The sequence below is a fragment of the Capra hircus genome, chromosome 13 (assembly GCF_001704415.2).
Source record: "Capra hircus breed San Clemente chromosome 13, ASM170441v1, whole genome shotgun sequence".
Taxonomy (NCBI): Eukaryota; Metazoa; Chordata; class Mammalia; order Artiodactyla; family Bovidae; genus Capra; species Capra hircus.
The window spans coordinates 58,173,676-58,193,378 of record NC_030820.1 but is presented as its reverse complement, the minus strand read 5'-3'; the positions used below and the strand labels follow the sequence as shown (position 1 = coordinate 58,193,378).

General features: G+C 50.5%; 1 protein-coding gene across 1 annotated transcript in view; it reads right to left on the bottom strand.

Annotated features, from left to right (window-relative positions):
• The window catches only part of BMP7 (bone morphogenetic protein 7), an 86,033-nt gene extending 66,747 nt beyond the window's left edge, over positions 1–19,286 (bottom strand). Inside the window, exon 1 of the mRNA XM_018057630.1 lies at positions 18,353–19,286. Within this exon, the coding sequence (XP_017913119.1) occupies positions 18,353–18,770 (418 nt within the window). The 5' untranslated portion in view covers positions 18,771–19,286. The remainder of the gene's footprint in view (positions 1–18,352) is intronic.

Genomic DNA, 19,703 nt, shown 5'->3' with positions numbered 1-19,703 from the left:
AGTCAATCATGTGCAAATAACCTGTGTAAATCCAACTATACACCACATAGAATAAACAAAGAGGGAGAGAAAAACAGCTTAGATTATTAATATTTGAATGTGGTTACCCAATGACCACTTTCAACACACTTTCCATCCCCACACTTTCCCTCTTACTGTGTGGGCCAGGAGCCACTTTCATACCTTTCCATCCTTCCTTGCAGCAAGATCAGGCCTTGTGAACCAGTTTGGGTCAGGGGACTTACAGAGACACCTTCTACGGAAAGCCAGGAGACAGGCAAGCAAGGAGAGCTCTTTGGGCCCTTCCCCTTTCTCTTGCCCTGAATGTGGGAGTATATGAAGATGTGATGTCTGGGGCTGCAGCAGCCATCTTGTAACTGTGAGGTAATAGCCATAAGGCATCTGAGGATGGTGAAGGCAAGGAGGAAAATTCATGGATTCCTGGATGATATCACTGAGCTGCTACCCCAAACTTGGAATCATGTCATTGAAGACTTGCTGTTATGAGAGATATTGATATGCTTTTAAAGCTGAAGCCACTGTTAGGCAGGTGTATTGTGACTTAGAACAAGTCCTAAAAGAGACATCATTCCTGTCCACAGAAGCAAGGAGTAGCCTTTGGGAGGCATGTGTCTTACAGTACTTCCTATTCATGAAAGTAGTGCTAGTGGTGCTAGTATTTACAAATAAGCATGTTGGTACAGGATGGCACGACACTAAAGCTACTTGTGTCAGCTCATGCATCATGGAAGAAGCACAATCTATCCCAATGCTGGAAGAAAATACAACAGTAGGGACTTCACATACAGAGTGTGTCTATCTCCAAAGTGGCACCTTCCTAAGGAATTCCAAGGGTAATTTCCACTCTGCCCATTTTCTGTCTGACCCACTACCTTTAGCCTAGCCCCTACAAAAGGGCAAATGCAGCATCACACTCCCAAAATGTCTAGGCCTCGTCAAATTCTATAATGGGAGATGAATAAATAATATAAATATAGTTTTTCAAATGTAAAACTGCTTAGGTGAATGTACTCAGTTGCTGTCCAACTCTTTGGGATCCATGACTGTAACCCACCAGGCTCCTAAGTCCATGGGCGTTTTCAAGCAAGAATACTAGAGTGGGTTGCCATTTCCTCCTCCAGGGGATCTTCCCAACCCAGGGACTGAACCCACATCTCCTGCACTGGCATGCGGATTCTTTACCACAGAGCCACCAGGGAACCCACTTAGGAAAGTGCAGAGTCTTCAGTGTGAGGACTAAGTTGGACTGGGAGAGGAAGTGACAGGCATCCGCAATGAGGGCAAATCAGGACAACAGGCCATCACAGAAGGACCATGAAGAGACTCTGCAGCCAGTCTGGGCTCCAAACGCAGTCCCAGGAGCAGCCCCCATTTACTGAGAGATTGTTGCTTTCATCCCATTTAATCCTTGCTGCCCTGGGCCCTAAGCCACCCATGTACGAGAGAAACCGCAGTGAACTCAATTGGCTTGCATGCATGCATGTTCAGTTGTGTCCAACTCTTTGCGACCCCATGGACTGTATGTAGCTCACCAGGGCTCCTCTGTCCATAGAATCTTCCAGGCAAGAATACTGGAGTGGGTTGCTGTTTCCTCCTCCAGAGGATCTTCCCAACCCAGGGATTGAACCCGGGTCTCCTGTGTTTCCTGCATTGGTAGGAAGATTCTTTACCACTAGCACCATACGGGAAGCTCTGGGCCCCCCTAAATTCATATGTGGAACCCCAACCTTCAACAGAAGAGTATTAGGAGGTGGAGCCTCTGGGACATGATGAGGTTTAGCCGAGGTCATGAAGGGCGGGGAAGACAGGCAAGTGAAAGCATCGCTTCCAGCCGCTAATGGTACATGTGGGGCACCTGCTGCCAGGTGGGCACCGTGCTCAGCTCTCTTCCCAGATCCTCACAACAGCCCTTAAAGAAGAAGGAAGAGGCCTGAGCTCTCTCTCTGTCTTGGGAGGACATAGCCAGAGGGCAGCCGTCTACAAGCCAGAGACAGAACAGAACCCAGCCAAGCGGGCACCCTGATCTTGGACCTCCAAAGCTGTGAGAAATAAGCATGTGATGCTTCAGCTCCCCAGGCAGTGCTCTTCTCTCCTGGGAGCCCAAGGCAGCTAAGACAGAAGCTGGCGCCCGGAGCACCTGAGTGCATCAGTCACTCGCATGAGGTCACACACCTTTCCCTGGGACTCCAAGCCAGGCAGACCTGCTGTCCCCAGAGCTGAGCAAGTGACTTGTCACCCCCAAGCCCCGGTTTCCTCACACATAAGAATAAATGTGGAAATCGTGCTATTTGATGAGTGATCAGTATATGGGTAGGTCCTCACTTCAGGTGGAAAAATGTCAGTCACCTCAAAAAATGAGATGAGACAAGGAAATGCTGGGCTTCCCAGGTGGAGCTAGTGGTAAAGAACTCACCTGCCAATGTAGGACGCATAAGAGATGCGGGTTTGATCACTGGGTCGGGAAGATCCCCTGGAGGAGAAAACGGCAACCCACTCCAGTATTCCTGCCTGGAGAATTCCATGGACAAAGGAGCCTGGCGGGCTCCAGTCCATGGGGTCGCAAAGAGTCAAATACGACTAAAGCAACTTAGCACACACACACAGGAAATGCCACCGAGTCCGACATAGACAGAGTTCAGAAAAAAGGGTATAATTTTACTATAAAAGCCTTATTATTCATTTTTTAAAATAGGCCAGTCCACAGTTGTGTTTGTGTTGTAAGCTGGAGGGCTTACTGAAAGCTAGTCCTGACCATCGGGTGTTTCCTACAAACTCCGCATCAATAAACACAGATTACCATCAGCAAGAAGCAACTTTCTAGTATAACAGGATCCGTAATAAGAAGGCCAGATTCCTGGTTTGCCTTGTGCTCAGTCAACAGAGACCAGCTTTGCACTTCACCACAGGGCATCCAGCCAAGGGGAAGACAACCTGACCCCGGGTCCTACAGCGCTCAGCAGGTGGGATATGTGTCTACACAGCTCCCACCCCCAGAAAGTGGCGGCGGTGCATCCCACCGCCCCACATGCCAGGCAGAGGAGCAGGAGGACCTGCACGGGCCGGCCAGCTCCAGAGCGGTCCGAGTTTGGGCCGGGCAAGTAACAGCATTGCTACCAGCCGCTAATGTTACATATGGGGCGCCTGCTGCCCTGCGGGCACTGTGCTCAGCTTTCCACCGCCATCCCCCCACCTTGGAGGGGACAGATCCTCCCAGCAGCCCAGGAGGCAGGCGCCAACACGAACCCAGAGGAGGAAACGGGAACCTAGAGTCTAATAATCTGCCCAAGGTCACAGAGCTAACAAGTAGCAGAGGTGGGATTTAACTCATGTCCGATCCCAGAGCCAGTCTTAGCTACCACCTGAGATGTTTTAGGAGATTTAGAAAAGAAAAAAAAAAAGAGGACGGGGAGGGGCCTGTTGGGAAAAAGCAAATTTAGGAAAAGCTGTACAGTCTACTTGATCTCCTTGATGGGAATTCATGATGCCTGCCCCACATGAGGGGCTTCCCAGGTGGCGCTAGTGGTAAAGAACCTGCCTGCCAACGCAGGAGATGTAAGAGACAAGAGTTCAATTTCTCGGTCAGGAAGATTCCCCTGGGGGAGGGCATGGCAACACACTCCAGTATTATTGCCTGGAGAATGCCATGGACAGAGGAGCCTGGCAAGCTACAGTCTATAGGGTTGCAAAGAGTTGGACACGACTTAAGAGACTTAGCGTGTATGCATGCATGCCCCACATGAGAGATACCAGAAAGTGTTCAAATCTGTTTAACCAAGAGTTTGTTCAAACTCGGAGGAGCCCCTCCAACATCCTGGAAAAGAAAGGGTATCTGTGCGTCACTGGATGTCCGCAGAAAACAAAGGAAGCAGATAAAACTCAGGGTTTTTCTTTTTTTTATTATTTACCTTTCCCCAGGTAGAGGGTTCTTGATGTCCTAAAGCAGGAGTCAGTAAACTTCTGTAACGGGCCAGATAAAAAATATTCTAGGCTTTGGAGACTGTGCCGTCTTTGTAGCAATCACTCAACTCCGTGGATAGAGTATGAAAACAGCCACAGACAGGACGCAAATGAGTCCCAATTAAGCTTTATAAATACTGGAGGCTGAATTCCATCTCATTTCCACATCATGGAATATTCTTCTTTTACCACTCTTTTTTAAAAAATAAGCAAGTTATTTTTGCTCACAGCCTGCACAAAAATTAGCGGGTTTCCCCAATTTATTTCCTGCAGCTTTGAGCTGCCTTGAGAAATAGAAACTGCAGTTTCTGTGCTCCGGGCACCCACTTGCCCCCGGCAAGTTACCTGCTGGAGGGAGGCAAGGTAAGAGAGAGAGTAGTGAATAGTGAAAGTCGCTCAGTCGTGCCTGACTCTTTGAACCCATGGACTGTAGTCTGCCATGCTCCTCTGTCCATGGGACTCTCCAGGCAAGAATACTGGTGTGGGTTGCCATGCCCTCCTGCAGGGGATCTTCCCAACCCAGGGATGGAACCCAGGTCTCCGGGAATGGTAAGGCAGATTCCTTTCCCATCTGAGCCACCATGAAAGCTGCAAGAGAGAGGGTTTTGCCCTGTTTCCTCCGGAGCAAAGTTCGGGGAAAGAAACAAAGAGAGACCAGTTCTAAGTGTGTGTTCAATCATTTTTTAGTATCACTGGGCAGCAGGTGCTGTAAAAATATTTTGGCTCCCAGGAGACTTTAGAGATCTGACCTCCTTTTCGTCTCCAGGGTGTTTCAAATCCAGGCAGAGCTGGGATCCCAGGACAGGGCTCACGTTTTGATTGCAATCTGTCTTCCTTTCAACTGGAAAATGATCCATCAGTCTTGTCCCAACTCATCACTATGGGCAGATGGGTTTGAAGCAAAAGTTCCCAAGTCAATTTCCAAGTTTGAGGAAGTGAAGTCGCTCAGTCGTGTCCAACTCTTTGCGACCCATAGACTGTAGCGTACCAGGCTCCTCTGTCCATGGGATTTTCCAGGCAACAGTACTGGAGTGGATTGCCATTTCCTTCTCCAGGGGATCTTCCCAACCCAGGGCTCGAACCCAGGTCTCCCGCATTGTACACAGACACTTTACCATCTGAGCCACCAGGGAAGTCCTTTGAGGAAAGGTACCCTAAACCAGGGCTTCCCTGGTTGGTTCAGTGGTAAAGAATCCGCGTACCAGTGCAGGAGACACAGGTTTGATCCCTGGATCAGGAAGATCTCCTGGAGGAGGAAATGGCAACCCACTCCAGTATTTTTACCTGGGAAATCCCAAGGACAGAGGAGCCTGGTGGGCTACAGTCCAGAGGGTCGCAAAAGAGTTGGACTCAGCGACTAAAACAACAACATCAAGCCTAAACCAGTGGTTCTCAATCGGGGGCCATTCCCCGCAGGGCACCTCTGATAGATGTTTGGAAACATGCTGTTTGTCACAACTTCTGGCCAGCTCGCATGTAGGGGCTCAGTGATGCTTCTCAACATTCTACTACAGCACACAGGATGCCCTCCCCCGCAACAGAGAAAAGTGAGCTGAAAACGTCAGCAGTGCCAAGGCTGGAAACTCAGCTCTAAAGCTACCTGAAAAGGCTGCTTCCAAGCTCCTAGGGTGTTTGAGGCCCATGAGACCCAGAGATTTCTGGATCCCCTTTCCCCATCCCCCCACCAGTATATTAAGACAATTAAGAGCTCAGGGGTAAGTAGCTTCATTTATTGTTTCCTCCTAAAGGAAATGACCAACCAGTGCCTCCACCCTATAAACATTTACTAGCCCTGGAAGGTTCTGAGGCCCCCACTGCCATTTTTAAGGGCTTCTCCCTCATCAAATGTTAGGTCAAGTCAGTCAGAAAAAGGAACCTGAGAAGGGGAAGATGCGGGGGGAGGGCGGGGGCGGGGGGAGCACATTTCACAAAGTTCAGGACCAAGAAGAGAATTGAAAGACCTGATACGACCTACCCACCCAACCCCTTTCTTGCTTATAAACAGAGGACTGCTTTACACAGGGCATCTCTCGAAGAGAGGCAGAGAGAGTTTTAGAGGTCTCAGGACACTGCCACGTGGGGCTTTCATTTGCTGGCTGAGGCCCCGTTGGGTTAATGGTTCTGTGGATTGATGAGTTGTTGGTCTTCGGGGCGTGATATCCTGAGCACACTCTAAGACAGCTCCCCAGGTCCACACCGCCAAGAGCCACCTCAGGGCCGAGCTTCCAGCGAGGACTTTTCTATATGTAGTGGGAGAGCTTTCTGGTTCACTGGGGCTTGGAGAAATGTAATCACAGAGAAGAATGCAGAGGGTGGTGGTGGTTTAGTCACTAAGTTGTGCCTGACTCTTTGCAAAACCATAGACTGTAGCCCGTCAAGCTCCTCTGTCCATGGAATTCTCCAGGCAAGAATACTGGAGTGGGTTGTCAGTATCCCCTTCTCCAGGGGATTTTCCTGATCCATGGATCGAACCCATGTCTCCTGTATTGCAGGCAGATTCTTTACTGTCTGAACCGCCAAGGAAGCCCTGAATGCAGAGGAAAACGTAACAAATATCCAGGTACACACAACTAACACTTGCTCTTCAGTCGCTAAGCTGTCTCCAACTCTTTGCAACCCCATGGACTGCAGCACACCAGGCTTCCCTGTCCCTCCCCGAAACTCCACTTTCTCCAGTAGTTTGCTCAAACTCATGTCCACTGAGTCTGTGATGCCATCCAACCATCTTATCCTCTATTGCCCCCTTCTCCTCCTGCCTTCAAACAACTAAGAATTAACAGGAGTCAATATCTTGGTTGCTTCCTTTATCCCCCCCGTAAACTTCTTGTTTTAGAAAACCTTTAGATCGATGGAAAAATTGCAAAGACAGTATAAAGTTCTCGTGTATACTCAATCAGCTTCCCTCAAGATTCACATCTTCCATAACTGTGGGACACTTGTCAAACCTAAGAATTTAACACGGATGGATTACTATTAACTAGACTCCTAATAGTTTTCAGATTGCATCAGTTTTTCCATTATTGTCCTTGTTCTGTTCCAAGATCCAACCCAGAATACCACACTGCACTTCCCAATGGTTTCTTATTATTGAAAACATTTTTTTTGCTGCTGCTGCTAAGTCGCCTCAGTCGTATCCGTCTCTGTGCAACCCCATAGACGACAGCCCACCAGGCTCCGCCGTCCCTGGGATTCTCCAGGCAAGAACACCGGAGTGAGTTGCCATTTCCTTCTCCAATGCATGAAAATGAAAAGTGAAAGTGAGGTCGCTCAGTCGTGTCCGACTCTTCACGACCCCATGGACTGTAGCCTACCAGGCTTTTCCGTCCATGGGATTTTCCAGGCAAGAGTACTGGAGTGGGATGCCATCGCCTTCTCTGTTCATACCATTTTTTTTTATTGCTTCTAAAAATTATTCATTTACTTATTTTTGGCCACATTGGATCTTTGCAGCTGGGCACAGTCTTTCTCTAGCTGTGGAGAGCAGGGGTTACTCTCTAGCTGAGGTGTATGGGCTTCTCCGGCTGCCGAGCACAGGCTCTACAGTGTGAAGGCGTAGTCGTAGCTTGTGGGCTCAGTAGTCACGGCACGCTGGCCCTAGAGTGCTGGCTCAGTAGTTGTGGGGCATGGGCTTAGTTGCCCTGCAGCATGTAGAATCTTCCCAGACCACGGATCAAACCCATGTCCCCTGCATTGGCAGGTGGATTCTTAACTACTGGACACCAGGGAAGTCCAATATTACTTTTCTTGGTTTTGGCAGGGGGAGTCAAGTCTTATTATTAAAATAGAAGAAACAACCAGAATAGTTGAAGTTTATTTAAAACTTCCCCCCAATCCCATCCCTTTCCTGCCTCCCTAAAGGCGACTGGTGTGAGTTCTGTGGCCATGTTTCCGTAATGTTACCATATATGTATTCGCCCAAAGATAGTATTATCTGGTGATCTTGTGTGTGTCTATTGTGACACCACGAGGAATGCTTACACCCTAAACATCCTTCTATACAACTGGCCTTCTCTCTCTTGACACTCTGTTTTGAGTCTAAGTTGATACATAAAAAAAGAAGTTCTTGCATTTCCCTTCTGTTTCATTACACACGTATAAATAAATTTATCACAAATTTATTTCTCCAGTCCCCCACTCACGGACATTTAGACTGATGGTGATTTGATGTTATTACAATCAGTATGCAATATTTATTTCCATACATGTGGTAAAAACTACTCCTCCTTTCCATACAGTGTCTTGAGGTATTGCTATTAAAATATCAGTCCCTAGCTGCCTCTGGAATTTTTTCCATCAGTGGGGTGTGGGGTGCAAATAGGAACCCCAGTACATAGGCACTCAGGGCCCTTGACCCTGTCAATAATTCTTAATGCACAGAGACAGAATAGAGGGGAGTTTCCACAGCAGGGTGGAGAATGAAGGGGAAGGTGTGAGTTCCTTATCTTTATCTTCCTCTTCAGAGCACACAACCACAAAGTCAAGGTCAAGGGCTGAGAGGCTGTTCTGGTGGTCTCATCACCACTGCCCTTGTGCTCCATCTCCACCCTTCACACACCTCCACTGGGCCCCCGGAGGAAAGCGTGAATGGGTTTACATTCAGCAAGAGCTGGATTCAAAGGCCAACCTCACCACTTCCTAGCTCTGTAAATTCGGGCCCCTTTAGCCTCTTCCTCCCTAGAATGGGAATGATACGTCTTGCTATGCAGAACCAGAGAGAGTGGAACCAGATAAGGGAGGCTGTTATAAATCCATTAGTGCTACAGAAAGATCTCAACCCTCCCACGTTATCACTATGATTTATTTCAGCGATGCATTTAGATAATGAAGGAGTCTCTGACATTTAGTTTCTAGATTCAGCTTTGCAAGACCCTGCCTGGAGACCCTGCCTGGACAAGGAGGTGCCTCTGAAGGAAAAGCCGGACCTCATGACAAGGCAGTCACCTGCACAGCCCGGACAAACACCAGCCAGAAGGGCAAGAACCTCTTGAGCCAAGATGAGTGTCAGGCTCCTTGATTCTCTGGCTAGTGAACCCGAGGGCAGCTGAAGCATGCTTTTGCTGAAAGACAGGTCCTAAAGAGGCGAGTCATTTTACAAGGGAAGGGAGAGAAGCGGTTATTCTTGTCCAACCACGTGAATACTTCAGTGATTGGGACACTTCCAGAAACACTGTTCTCCAAAATGGGGTGCAAGGATTTAGGGTAAGGAAGAGGGATCCAGTGGGACATGGGGCGGTAAATAGCATACTCTAAACTAAGTTTCAAGAACTGATGAACATCAGGGAAGATGGGGATTCAAAATATCTCTGCATAACTAAGTGGATGAGATTGAAAAATACAGATCTTATTACAGTAAGGCGGCCAACAGTTCACTGCTCCGTTTCCATAATTTCATCTGGTGAGAGCACCTTCGCTTACAACAGTGTGCTCATCATGAGTGCCATTTCACAGTTGTCTTTTCCCAAGCTTGGGGTGGGACTGTCATCTCCTGCCACTTTGGGTCAGGTCTGGCCATGTGACAGGCTCTGACCAATGAAACGTGGGCAGAAGCACCCATGTTGCTTCCGGCTGCAATGAGGAAAAGCCCATGGACAAGCCATGCTGTCTTTCCCTTTGGTACTATAACTGGTGACATTCAAGAGGGTGGCATTCAAGAGGGCAGCAGCTCTACCAGCCTGGAGTCCTGAGCACCCTCCCTCCTGGCCGATGTGCAGAGCACCCTGCCAACCCACAACGCACCCGTAACAAGAGAACAACAAGGCTCTGTGATTTCAAACTACCAAGATTTGTGGGGTTCTTTGTGAACTCTTGATGCTGACTAGACGAAGGATCAAAATAATCAAAATTTAGGACCTGACCTTTAGCTTGCTGCCTCCAAACTGCTGAACTGCAAGTTTTGAAAGACCAAACTCCATCATGTTGAAAATTTTAGTGGTAGCAAAAATTACATTTGTCTGGCTAATGAATTAAACTTGCAATCTTTGCACTAATTACTGATGATCCATTAGTTAAAATGTGTATTAGTGAACATCAGAATTTTGAATTTTTTTATCTTTAGTGCCTCCTACTTAGATTTCTCTTTTAGTCTTTGTTTTATAAAGTACAAACCTAAAACAGGAGTAATTATATGATCTATTTCTACTTTGGGTGTGTACTCAAAGACTTATTAGTAGGGATTCAGTATTAAAAAACACTCAGGGGGACTTTCCTGGTGGTCCAGTGGCTCAGACTCTGCACTCGCAATGCAGGAGGCCCGGGTTTGATCCCTGGTCAGGGAATTAGACCCCACATGCTGCACTAAGACCCAGCGCAGCCAAATAAATAAATATAAACACACACACACACACTCAGAAGATACTGCCTTAGAACAGCTCTACGTCTTTCATGCACACAAACTGCCAATGTCTGAACACTTTTTGTGCCATGAGAATTCTGCAGGGCAGGGCAAGAGTAGCCTAGGAAGAATGCCTGAGAAAGCAGTCAAGAGGAGAGTCCTTTATTGAAGGCCAGAACACAAGTCATCGAAACTACAGAACAACCCGCCTGCCTTTGAGTGCGTGGTTAAACCACTGGGCAGACAAGCGCAGGGACCATTCTAGGTGGACGGCCATGCTAAGTGCTTGGGTTCTTTTTTTTTTTCCAGACTACATGAAAGCAGGAGAGAGGCTGGCATTACAAGATGGTACAGGCCTAACTTCAATGTTTAAAAACGTGCAAGTCCGCGATTTTGGAAACACTGCAAGTTTTTATTCACAGCCAAATTTAATTAAGCCAGACAACAGAAGATTGAAACTTGAAAGCTACTCTGGGGAGATAAAGAAGTGAAAGAATAACATGTGACCTCAAAGATGTGGGGAACCTTAATACTCGCTAAGTCAAGAGTTTTCAAATAGTGTAGAAAGAGCTGAAGAGAATTTATGGGAAAACTTGGGTGAGAAAGCCCACCCTGCGTCTCAGGCCCTGGAGACCTCCGCCATCCACTGATCTCCAAAGGCTTCCAAACACACTGAATCCACTCAGGGATTTGTTATCCCAGCCCTAGCTGGGGGAATGGGGGGCGGAGGGTAGCCTTGCACCTGCTCCCATAAAAAGTGGGGAAGTTGTGCCGGTCTGTTAATGAATGCTTTGGGCTTGTCACTCCCTCAAAGGAAGAGACAATTTGTACTTTGACCACCTTCCAGGAAGGGATAGGAAGAAATATGTCAGTAATGTGAGTTTTTGAAATAAAAAATTTTGATTTTGGAATAATTTTCAATTTACAGGAAAGTTGCGAGGACAGCACAGACTTCCTGTGCAGCCCTCATTCAAGTTTCAGGTGCCCTAGGAAGAAAATTTTTAAATAGCCATCAATGCTAAAATCGAGAGCAAGTCAGCATTAGGCTCTGTGTGTGTGCTCAGTCGTGTCCGGCTCTTTGTGACCTCATGGACTGTAGCCTGCCAGGTGCCTCTGTCCGTGGGATTTCACAGGCAAGAATACTGGAGTGAGTTGCCATTTCCTTCTCCCGGGGATCTTTCCAACCCAGGGATCAAACCAGGGTCTCCTGCATTGGCAGTTGGGTTCTTTACCACTGAGCCGCCTGGGAAGCTCCAGCATTAGACTCTACCTATCCTCAGATAAGTTTGGTGTGCTCAAATTTCACTGATCTCTAAAGAAGAAAATGAATGTGTGAGGGGTATATGGGCGTACACAAAGATGTACATCTTTAGGGCCATTTCCTTCATATCTCTGAAACAACATGGGTGGCTTAATCTTGGTATTTTAAGATCAAGTACTTAAAAACTGAAATTTGGACTATTATACCAACGTGCATGGTGATCTGGCCACCAAAACAGAAACAAGGTTCCCCATCTATTGTGCACCTACTGTGTACCAGACTCTACCCACACGAGATTTGATTTTGTCTTTATGAGGGTCTGTGGAGGAGGAGATGCCTATCCAGCTTTCTAAAATGAAGAAACAAACTCAGAGACATTAAGTAACTTGCTCAAGGTCACACAGCTAAAATGCAACCATAGTGGAAACAGACACAGGGGTGTAAGCTGTGTCTAAAGAGAATCAGTGTGGATGCCGTGCTGTTCTCGCTCGCCAAGTCACACCCTCTGCTGTCACCAGGAACTTCCGCTACACGGCAGTGAAGCCCCCCAACCCCCCACCCCATATATCACCCAGAATTAGCTGCAAAGTGTCAGGAAACTTGGCCAGGCAGCCCCAAGCATCAGTGAGGGCTGGAAGCCTTCACCGTGAAGCCCTTTATAGAAAGCCGCAGTTGGCAGCCCCTGCTCCTGCATGGGAACAAATTAACATTGGCATTCCAAACACAGGAAAGGAAGGAAATTGGAAACACAGTTTATACTTGGCCAGCTCTTTGAAATACTGTACCATGCTACCGACATCAATTAATGAAAAGCAGGGTTGTGCTGAGAGGCTCTGGTTTGCAAATGCATTAACACACGTTAAACATGTTTGTACAGGAACCAGATTATAAGCACCCTGGCTCCAAAACAATAAAGCAATTACCCTAAAACTGGTGCTCTCAGAGTTGTCATTAATTCAATCCACTCCACTCGGATCAGCTAAGGCTTTTCTCGGCTCCCAGCAATGCCTCCCGACACAAATGTTGAAAGGACAGCATCGCACATGCTACTCGGAGTTTCACATAAGTAAGTGTCAAGCTTCATGCACTGCTAATATCCCCCCAAATCATAAACACTCCACTATGGAGAGGGTGGGTAAAACACAGAGGCAGCCCTGGTATTCATCCACACTGCCATTTCACGTCAGGTTTGGGCAACTTTTCCCCACAGAAGGTTAACTGGGAAGTATCTGTTCCACATTAAGCAATATCGAGTCACATTTTTTGTCAAATAATATTTGTCAAATGCCATTTGCTGCAAAACCCAGAATTCAACTGCAGCTGAACACACAACTAATACCGAACGGTTCACATAATAGCTGTGGTTGTACATGGGATCATTTGCCGCGAAAGCACCCCCCTTTCCTCTATAAACTGTTTCAGGAATTGGAAAGAAAAGCCTCTGAAGCTCTGGAATAAATAAAGTACTGTGCCTTGAGCTGCCCGGTACAAAGGACCCAGCAGGCTGGGAGAACAGACTCAAAACAACCAGGAAGGCAGAGAAAAGATTTTAGATGACGGGGGCAGGGGTGAATCGCGGCATGTCTGGCTTGCAGAGTCAGCCTCGGCTGGTTTCTTGAAAGACTTGCACCTTCACACACTGCGCTTGCGGGTCCAGGCACCTGCAAGCACACCCTGGAGCCAGGCAGCAAACCTCCCTGATGTGGCCGGTGCCTCACCCAGGTGACATCGCCGCTCACCTCCATGCCGATCTGGTATCCTTCACATTGTCGGAGCAATCTGGGTGTGCAAAGCTAAATGCATTCTCCTTTGCACCACAAATTAACAGTTGCTATGTAAATATTGGCATTTCCTCACCCCAGGAAGGCGAGAGGAGGCAAAATGACACCGGCGTATTTGATTGAAACTAATTAAAAGCAGAGGGTCAAGCAATTCAATATATTGATTTTACCAGTGGGACTTAAATCTTCTATAATAAGTGTACACAGCTGCAGTGTTCTCCCACCGCCACGTTTTAAAGGCTAATCCTCACATTCCTTCTGACAATAACATGACAGGTCCCACACATCCCTGCCTGTGCCCTAACCCCGGTGACACTGCCAGAGCGAATTAAAGCAAAGCACTCCAGCATCCCTGGCCACAAACCATCCATGCCGACAGCCCCCAGCAAGGTCTGAAGAGGTGGTCACCAAAAAATGAACGGGGTCAGCGCCTGGTCCAAAGGGCTCTCCATTCAAAATCTCCAGCTGGTTAAATGGACAGGCAGGCTGGGGAAGGGTGGAGACGGGGAGAGTGTTAGGACACTCTGATTCTCACAATGGGCCAAATATGACCTTACCCAATGGGGGGGGGGATGATATTAAAGCGATACGGGTGATCAATCAGTTTAGATGAGGCTCTCCCTGGAATGAAGTCATCACTCTCTCCAAGTTCAGCAGACATGTGATATTTGCTCACATCGCAGGCACGCCGGTGGTCAAGGGATCGCAGGCCAGCTGTGTTTATCTCGGCAGAGGCTTGACAGGCAGCGACGCGATGGAAGGCCCCGACCCAGAGCTCACAGGAGCTGCATCTCAGAAGCTGTTTCCTCTCTCTGTGCAAGCAGAGAACCCCTCTCTGCTTCTCCAGGTCTCCTCTCTCACCCCCTTCAAGGGCCACCCTGCAACCGAGTGACAACTCTGGAATCAACCACTCTGGAATCAAAACCACAAACAGCCATGAGAGCTGGCATCCAGGGCTTGGCCTTAACCTGCTCTGATTCCAGAAGGGAACTACAAAGACGATCCAAAAAGTTCAAATCTGGGTCACATATATCCTTGGGAGGAGGGTGGGGGAGAAGATCTTTGATTTATATAAGCAGGAAAATGAGGTTTAAAAGAAGTGATGTTGAAAGGGTTACTGAAAACACAGCTGTTGGTGCGCTCCTATAGTGAAGGCGCTCTGCAGAAAAGAGAGAAAGAAAGAGAGAAGGAGGGAAGGCTGGGTGACATCTATATTAACCTCTGGCTGCTCACCAGTGAAGGCCGGCGCTTGAGCGCTGGAATGCGGGACAGCCCTTTCCAAATTTTAACACAAGCCAGGTTACAGCTGCGAGTGCCTGCAGCCCGTGCTCCCTCGGCAAGCACTCCCTGAAGGAAATTTTTAAACTGTAACTGAATCTTTTTCTAATACTCTACAGTGGTAGGGCCTGTTCTGAAGGGGCAAAAGGAGAGATCTTAATGCCAAACACTTGTCAACAAAAAGGATCACCAGATGGTATAAAATAAAAGTAAAACGGAACAGCCTTCTCCCTGTGCCTCCTCCCTGTGCCTCGGCTACATTAACAAAAGCCACTTCTAGACCCTGAGCCCAATAAGGACAGGTTTCCAACTTCCTTTTTTTTTTTTAACCTTAACTTCGAAAATGAAACAAATTTGGTTCCTTCATAACCTGGACCAGAGACAGACGTGTACCGCACACCCCCAGTGCCACGGGTTTCTTTAGAAGATTCCAGAAAGAACTGCTGAATTTCTCCAAAGACAGAGGGTGGGGGGCAGCTATAGCCGGATTCAGTTTGCAGAATTCACATTGCCTGGGGACAATTTAAGAGAGGGTAGCCTGTTTTGAATTCCAAAATTAAGTCTACACAGAGGAGTTGGGGGCTTGTTAATCCAAACCAGTTTACAAATCTCGCCATTGAATTTAAGAGGCCCAGGCTGGGAAGATGCGAGTCTCCCTCTGGCAGTTCAGCTAGCGTTACACGGGCTTTACTGTACAGGCTGGTCTTTGTCACAAGGTGCGGTCTGAGGTCCTCATTCTCAGCACCTGGTTTTGTCATAAATCCTCCTCTAGTTCCCGCTCTAGTTTAGATCCCACTCCAGCCTGGCAAAAAGCTTGAATTCTGAGGAGAATGACTTGCAGGAACAAAAACCAGTCTGGCTGCAGGCAGAGGGAAGAAGAAATGTACCAGGTCTGCAAAAGCCTTCAGAATTCAGGCTGAAGTCCCCCAAGCACTGCAGGACAGCAGGGGTATGCAGTGATGGAGAAGAGGGTGGTGGAAGGAGGAGGGGCTTTGGGGCAAGGACCGGGTGGTGGAGAAGGTCAGTCTGCCTTCAAGGTCTCTGTCGACAATCCCCAATGGACCCCTTGGGTCCCTGCATGATAACAAGAGGTAGCTGCATATGAATAAATGAAATTTTCTCACTTTTAGGTAAAGTGTGAGACTAAACACACTTCTTTAGAAAACTTTGTATGTTACAGGTCAATATGAACTGCAATCCAAGGAAAAACCGTGTGTTTTCTCTCAGCCTCCAAGCAAGTCTCCTACATGCCTCCCTCCAACCCCCAGCCTCCTACATGCTACCGCCAGCCCCTCCTGAGCAAAATCTCAGAACCCTCACAGAACAGAAGAGATCGGAGGTTAGTTCCCATACTGCTGCGAAGCAGAAATTAAAGGGCAACCATAGAAACATCTACAGGAAGCGTCTTGCCCAACTGCGGTCCAGGTCTTCACCCAACTAATTACCTCGAGTTTTAGGGGCCGACAAAGAAAGAAAACAAGGTCAGGGCACTCTGTTAAAAGCCACTCTGCCATCTAATTTGGAGTGATGTTCCAGAAAGTAAGACCTGAGAAAGTCAGGACTGTCCCACAAAGCCCAAAGCCAGCCCGACTGATTAAGAGGCTCAGACAAGCCGGTCTTTGTCCTTTCAAGATGAAAGAAATGTGGCTAACGGGTTGAAAGGTGTGTGTACAGCCAGAGAAGGAAAACCACCCAGCTGTGGCCTTCCCAAACAAGTTCCAGCTTGCTCCCCCATGCCATGGGGGAGCAAACAGCCCTGCCTCAAGTTTCTCAGAGGTGCCCAGCTGGCAACCTGGTCCTTTTCTGGCATGTGGGGAGCCCGGGTCTGGCCAGGCTGCTGGTCTGTAAGTCGTAGGGTCCTTTCCAAAGCACTGGGTTTGCAGAGCCCTCCACAGAAGCCAGGGCTTACAAATACCTTTCGAATGACCTCAGCCAGGCTCTGATGGCCACCACCGGGACCTGCTGCCTTCACCGAGAGTCGCTGGTACCCAACAGAACAGAAAGATACCATAAATCCCCAGCCTGAGAAAGGGCCCTGGTTAACCCCTGGCTTCAGGATGGCTACAGAACTCTGCTTTAACTGATGTATTTATATGTACATATTTGGGGGGTTTCTTTAGTTTCTGGTATAGGTCACAAATACACGTTGAGGGGGGAAAAAAATCACACAGATAGAAGTGCAGACAATGAAAAAATCTGGCCTTAACTCCCAATCTTTAAGGCCCCAACCCCGTTCTGCCCTGCCGCACACCCCCACCCCGGCCCCCAGTGAAATCTATTTCCAGTCCATCGTGTCTTTCAGTGGGAAAGGATGATACACCGCGTGTATGTAACCTCACTGATCTGCACCTTGCTTTTTTCCACCTCATACATCTTGGAGACTGTTCTAAATCAGGACATACGGGGTTGCCTCATTCTAACAAGCTGCCTAGTATAATTTACACTTTCTTTAAGTCATTTTGGCATCCAAACCTCCCACCCCTTGCTCTCGTTGAAACTCGTTTCACTATTTGATTTGGGGCTATTATTAAGGACAGACAATGGCGTCCGGGGAACTCCAGGGACCTTATCTGGTGCAAGAAGCGCTAAGGTTGATCCGCGCTTCCCGCCGCCCTCCATCCACGCCCCTGGTGCCCCCGAGAGGGGCTTTAGGACCATTATTTCCCTGTTGACACAGCGCCGGTGGGCGTGAGTTTGCTGTCTTGACTTCGTACGTATTTTCGCAGCAAGTTACACATGTAGAATGAAAGCGGCTCAGGAAACAGCGCTATCAGGGCGTGTTATCTCAGAAACCAAATATTTGATCATCAGCCCTACAGCGCGCAGTCGGGGGTTAGTTTGAGCAAGCCTGGTGAGTGTGCGTGCGCAGATGGAAGGGGAGCACGGCGCCCCCGCCGCAGCGCCAGCCTCGAGGTCCCCGGGGTCGTCGGGGCTCTGGTCAGAAGTCGGGTCCCCTAGCCTACCCCGGCGGCGTCTGCTGGGAGATCCCTCGCCACCCATTAGCCGAAAGCCATGGTTTGCGCCCCACACGCGATAAACGCTGAAAACGGATTCTGCCGGTCCGGGACCTATCATTAAATATTTAAAATAGAAAGCTCGCAATGGCCATGTTTCTTCCCCAGCTCCAGCCAGGAGAGCTGAGAGCGAGGGGGGAGCCCAGCGGCCAGGAACGGGGCCCCCGAGGCGCCCGGGGCGCGCTGCACGCTATGGCGGGCGCACCGGGAGGAGACAGGTAGGGCTAGCCAGGGCCGGGATAGGAGGCAAGGCCCGCGATGCCAGGGCCGGGCAGAGCAGAGAGGGGCTCAGAAAGGGCGGGAAGGCAGCTTCGCGGAGCAGGGCCCTTTAAATCCAGGTAGCGCGGGCCGAGCCGGCCGGGCACAGCTCACATGACCGAGCCCCGCGCTTTGAACTGAGCCGCGGCCCGCCCGGCGCCTCCTGCCCCAGAGGTGCGGCCACCGATTTAACCCAGAGAGGGCTTCAGACCGGTCCTTACTCCCCCCAAACTCCCACAGGTCAGATGAGCCCGGCTCGCCCTACCTGCGGCGCGCGCGGCTAGGGGTCCACTAAGGCAGGGGGGTGGGAGACCCTTGGCCAAGCGCTGCAGTTTTGCTAAAGACCAAGAGTGGAGAGATGGGCGGGCTGGATGTTAAGAAGCGGCCCCCTCCCTGTCCCAAAGCGACTCCTGACCCAGAGGCGCACCCCCTCCCTCCCGCCTCCACTCACCAAGGTTGACGAAGCTCATGACCATGTCGGCGTCGGTGAGGAAGTGGCTATCTTGCAGGCTGGCCAGAGGGGGGCCTTGGGTACTGAAGACGGCCTTGTAAGGATAGGAAAAGCCCTGGCCGTCGGGCCCGCCGCCCTCCTCCACCGCCATGGCATTGTACAGGTCCAGCATGAACATGGGCGCCGAGTTGTGCTTGCCCTGGAGGTGGGGGCGCGGGCGATGGGGCAAGCCCAAGATGGAGAGGATCTCGCGCTGCATCTCTCGGCGCTCCTGACTGCGGAGGCGCCGATGGATGAAGCTCGAGTGCACCTCGTTGTCCAGGCTGAAGTCGGCCAGGGCGGAGCGCAGCAGGAACAGCGGCGCCCAGAGCGCCACGAAGCTGTGCGGCGCCGCGGCGCGCAGCGAGCGCATGTGCATCGCGCCGGCTCTACGCGCGACCCGGGCTCCGGGCACCCGGCACCAGGGCCCCGCGCCGCCCCAGGTGGCAGAGGGGGGCAGGCGGCCGTCCACGCCGCTCGGTCACTTGCTGCAGTTGGGTCCCGCTGCGCCCGCGCCGGACATGGCCCCTCCCCGACCCGCTGCGCTCTGCCTGGACCCCCGCCCCCGGCTCGGCTCTGGCCCCGGGGCCCCTCGCCCCGCACTCGCCCGGGCGCACCACGGGGCTGGAAAGCCGGCTCGAGCGAGCGAGAGAGCGAGCAAGGAGGCGGGCGCGGGTGGGAGGAGCAGCCAGCAAACCCAGGAGCCGGGAGAGCGAGTGCCGGGGAGGCGGCGAGGCGGCTGGCGTGCGGGCGCTCCTTCCTCTGGCTCCTCTCCCGCTCTTGCTCTCGAGCGGCAGGGACCCACCCTCTTCCGAACTCCGGCCCTCAGAGCAGGGGCCTCAGGTCGCTCACCCAGCCCCGCGCGCCCTTGATCGCACGAGAGGCCGCCTCAGGAGCCTTAGAGTGGTACGCGCTGGGGCCTGGGAGGAGGAGGAGGAGGGGGAGGAGGACGGGCTTCCAAGGGCCCCTCCCGCGCCCGCGGCCTCCCACCTGCCCTCGGCCCCGCCCTCCCCCCAGCGGCGCCCAATGGGTTCATTCATTCCTTCTAGTGCGCTCTACAAATATTTACTGAGCGCGCGCTGGGTGCCCAGCGCCCGGCTGAACGCCGCGGGGATGCGGAGAGGGGAATCCGAGCCGCCCCTGCCTTCTCCGGACTTGCTGTCCGGACAGGGTAGGAGGCTGAGCGGGACCCGTGGGATTCGCGCTGCGGTGAAACACGCTGGAGAAGATCGGAGGAAGCTCGGGGATAAGGAAGGCTTCCTGGAGGAGGTGGCACTCGAGCCCTTCACCCCTCTTACCCCTTGCCCCTTGC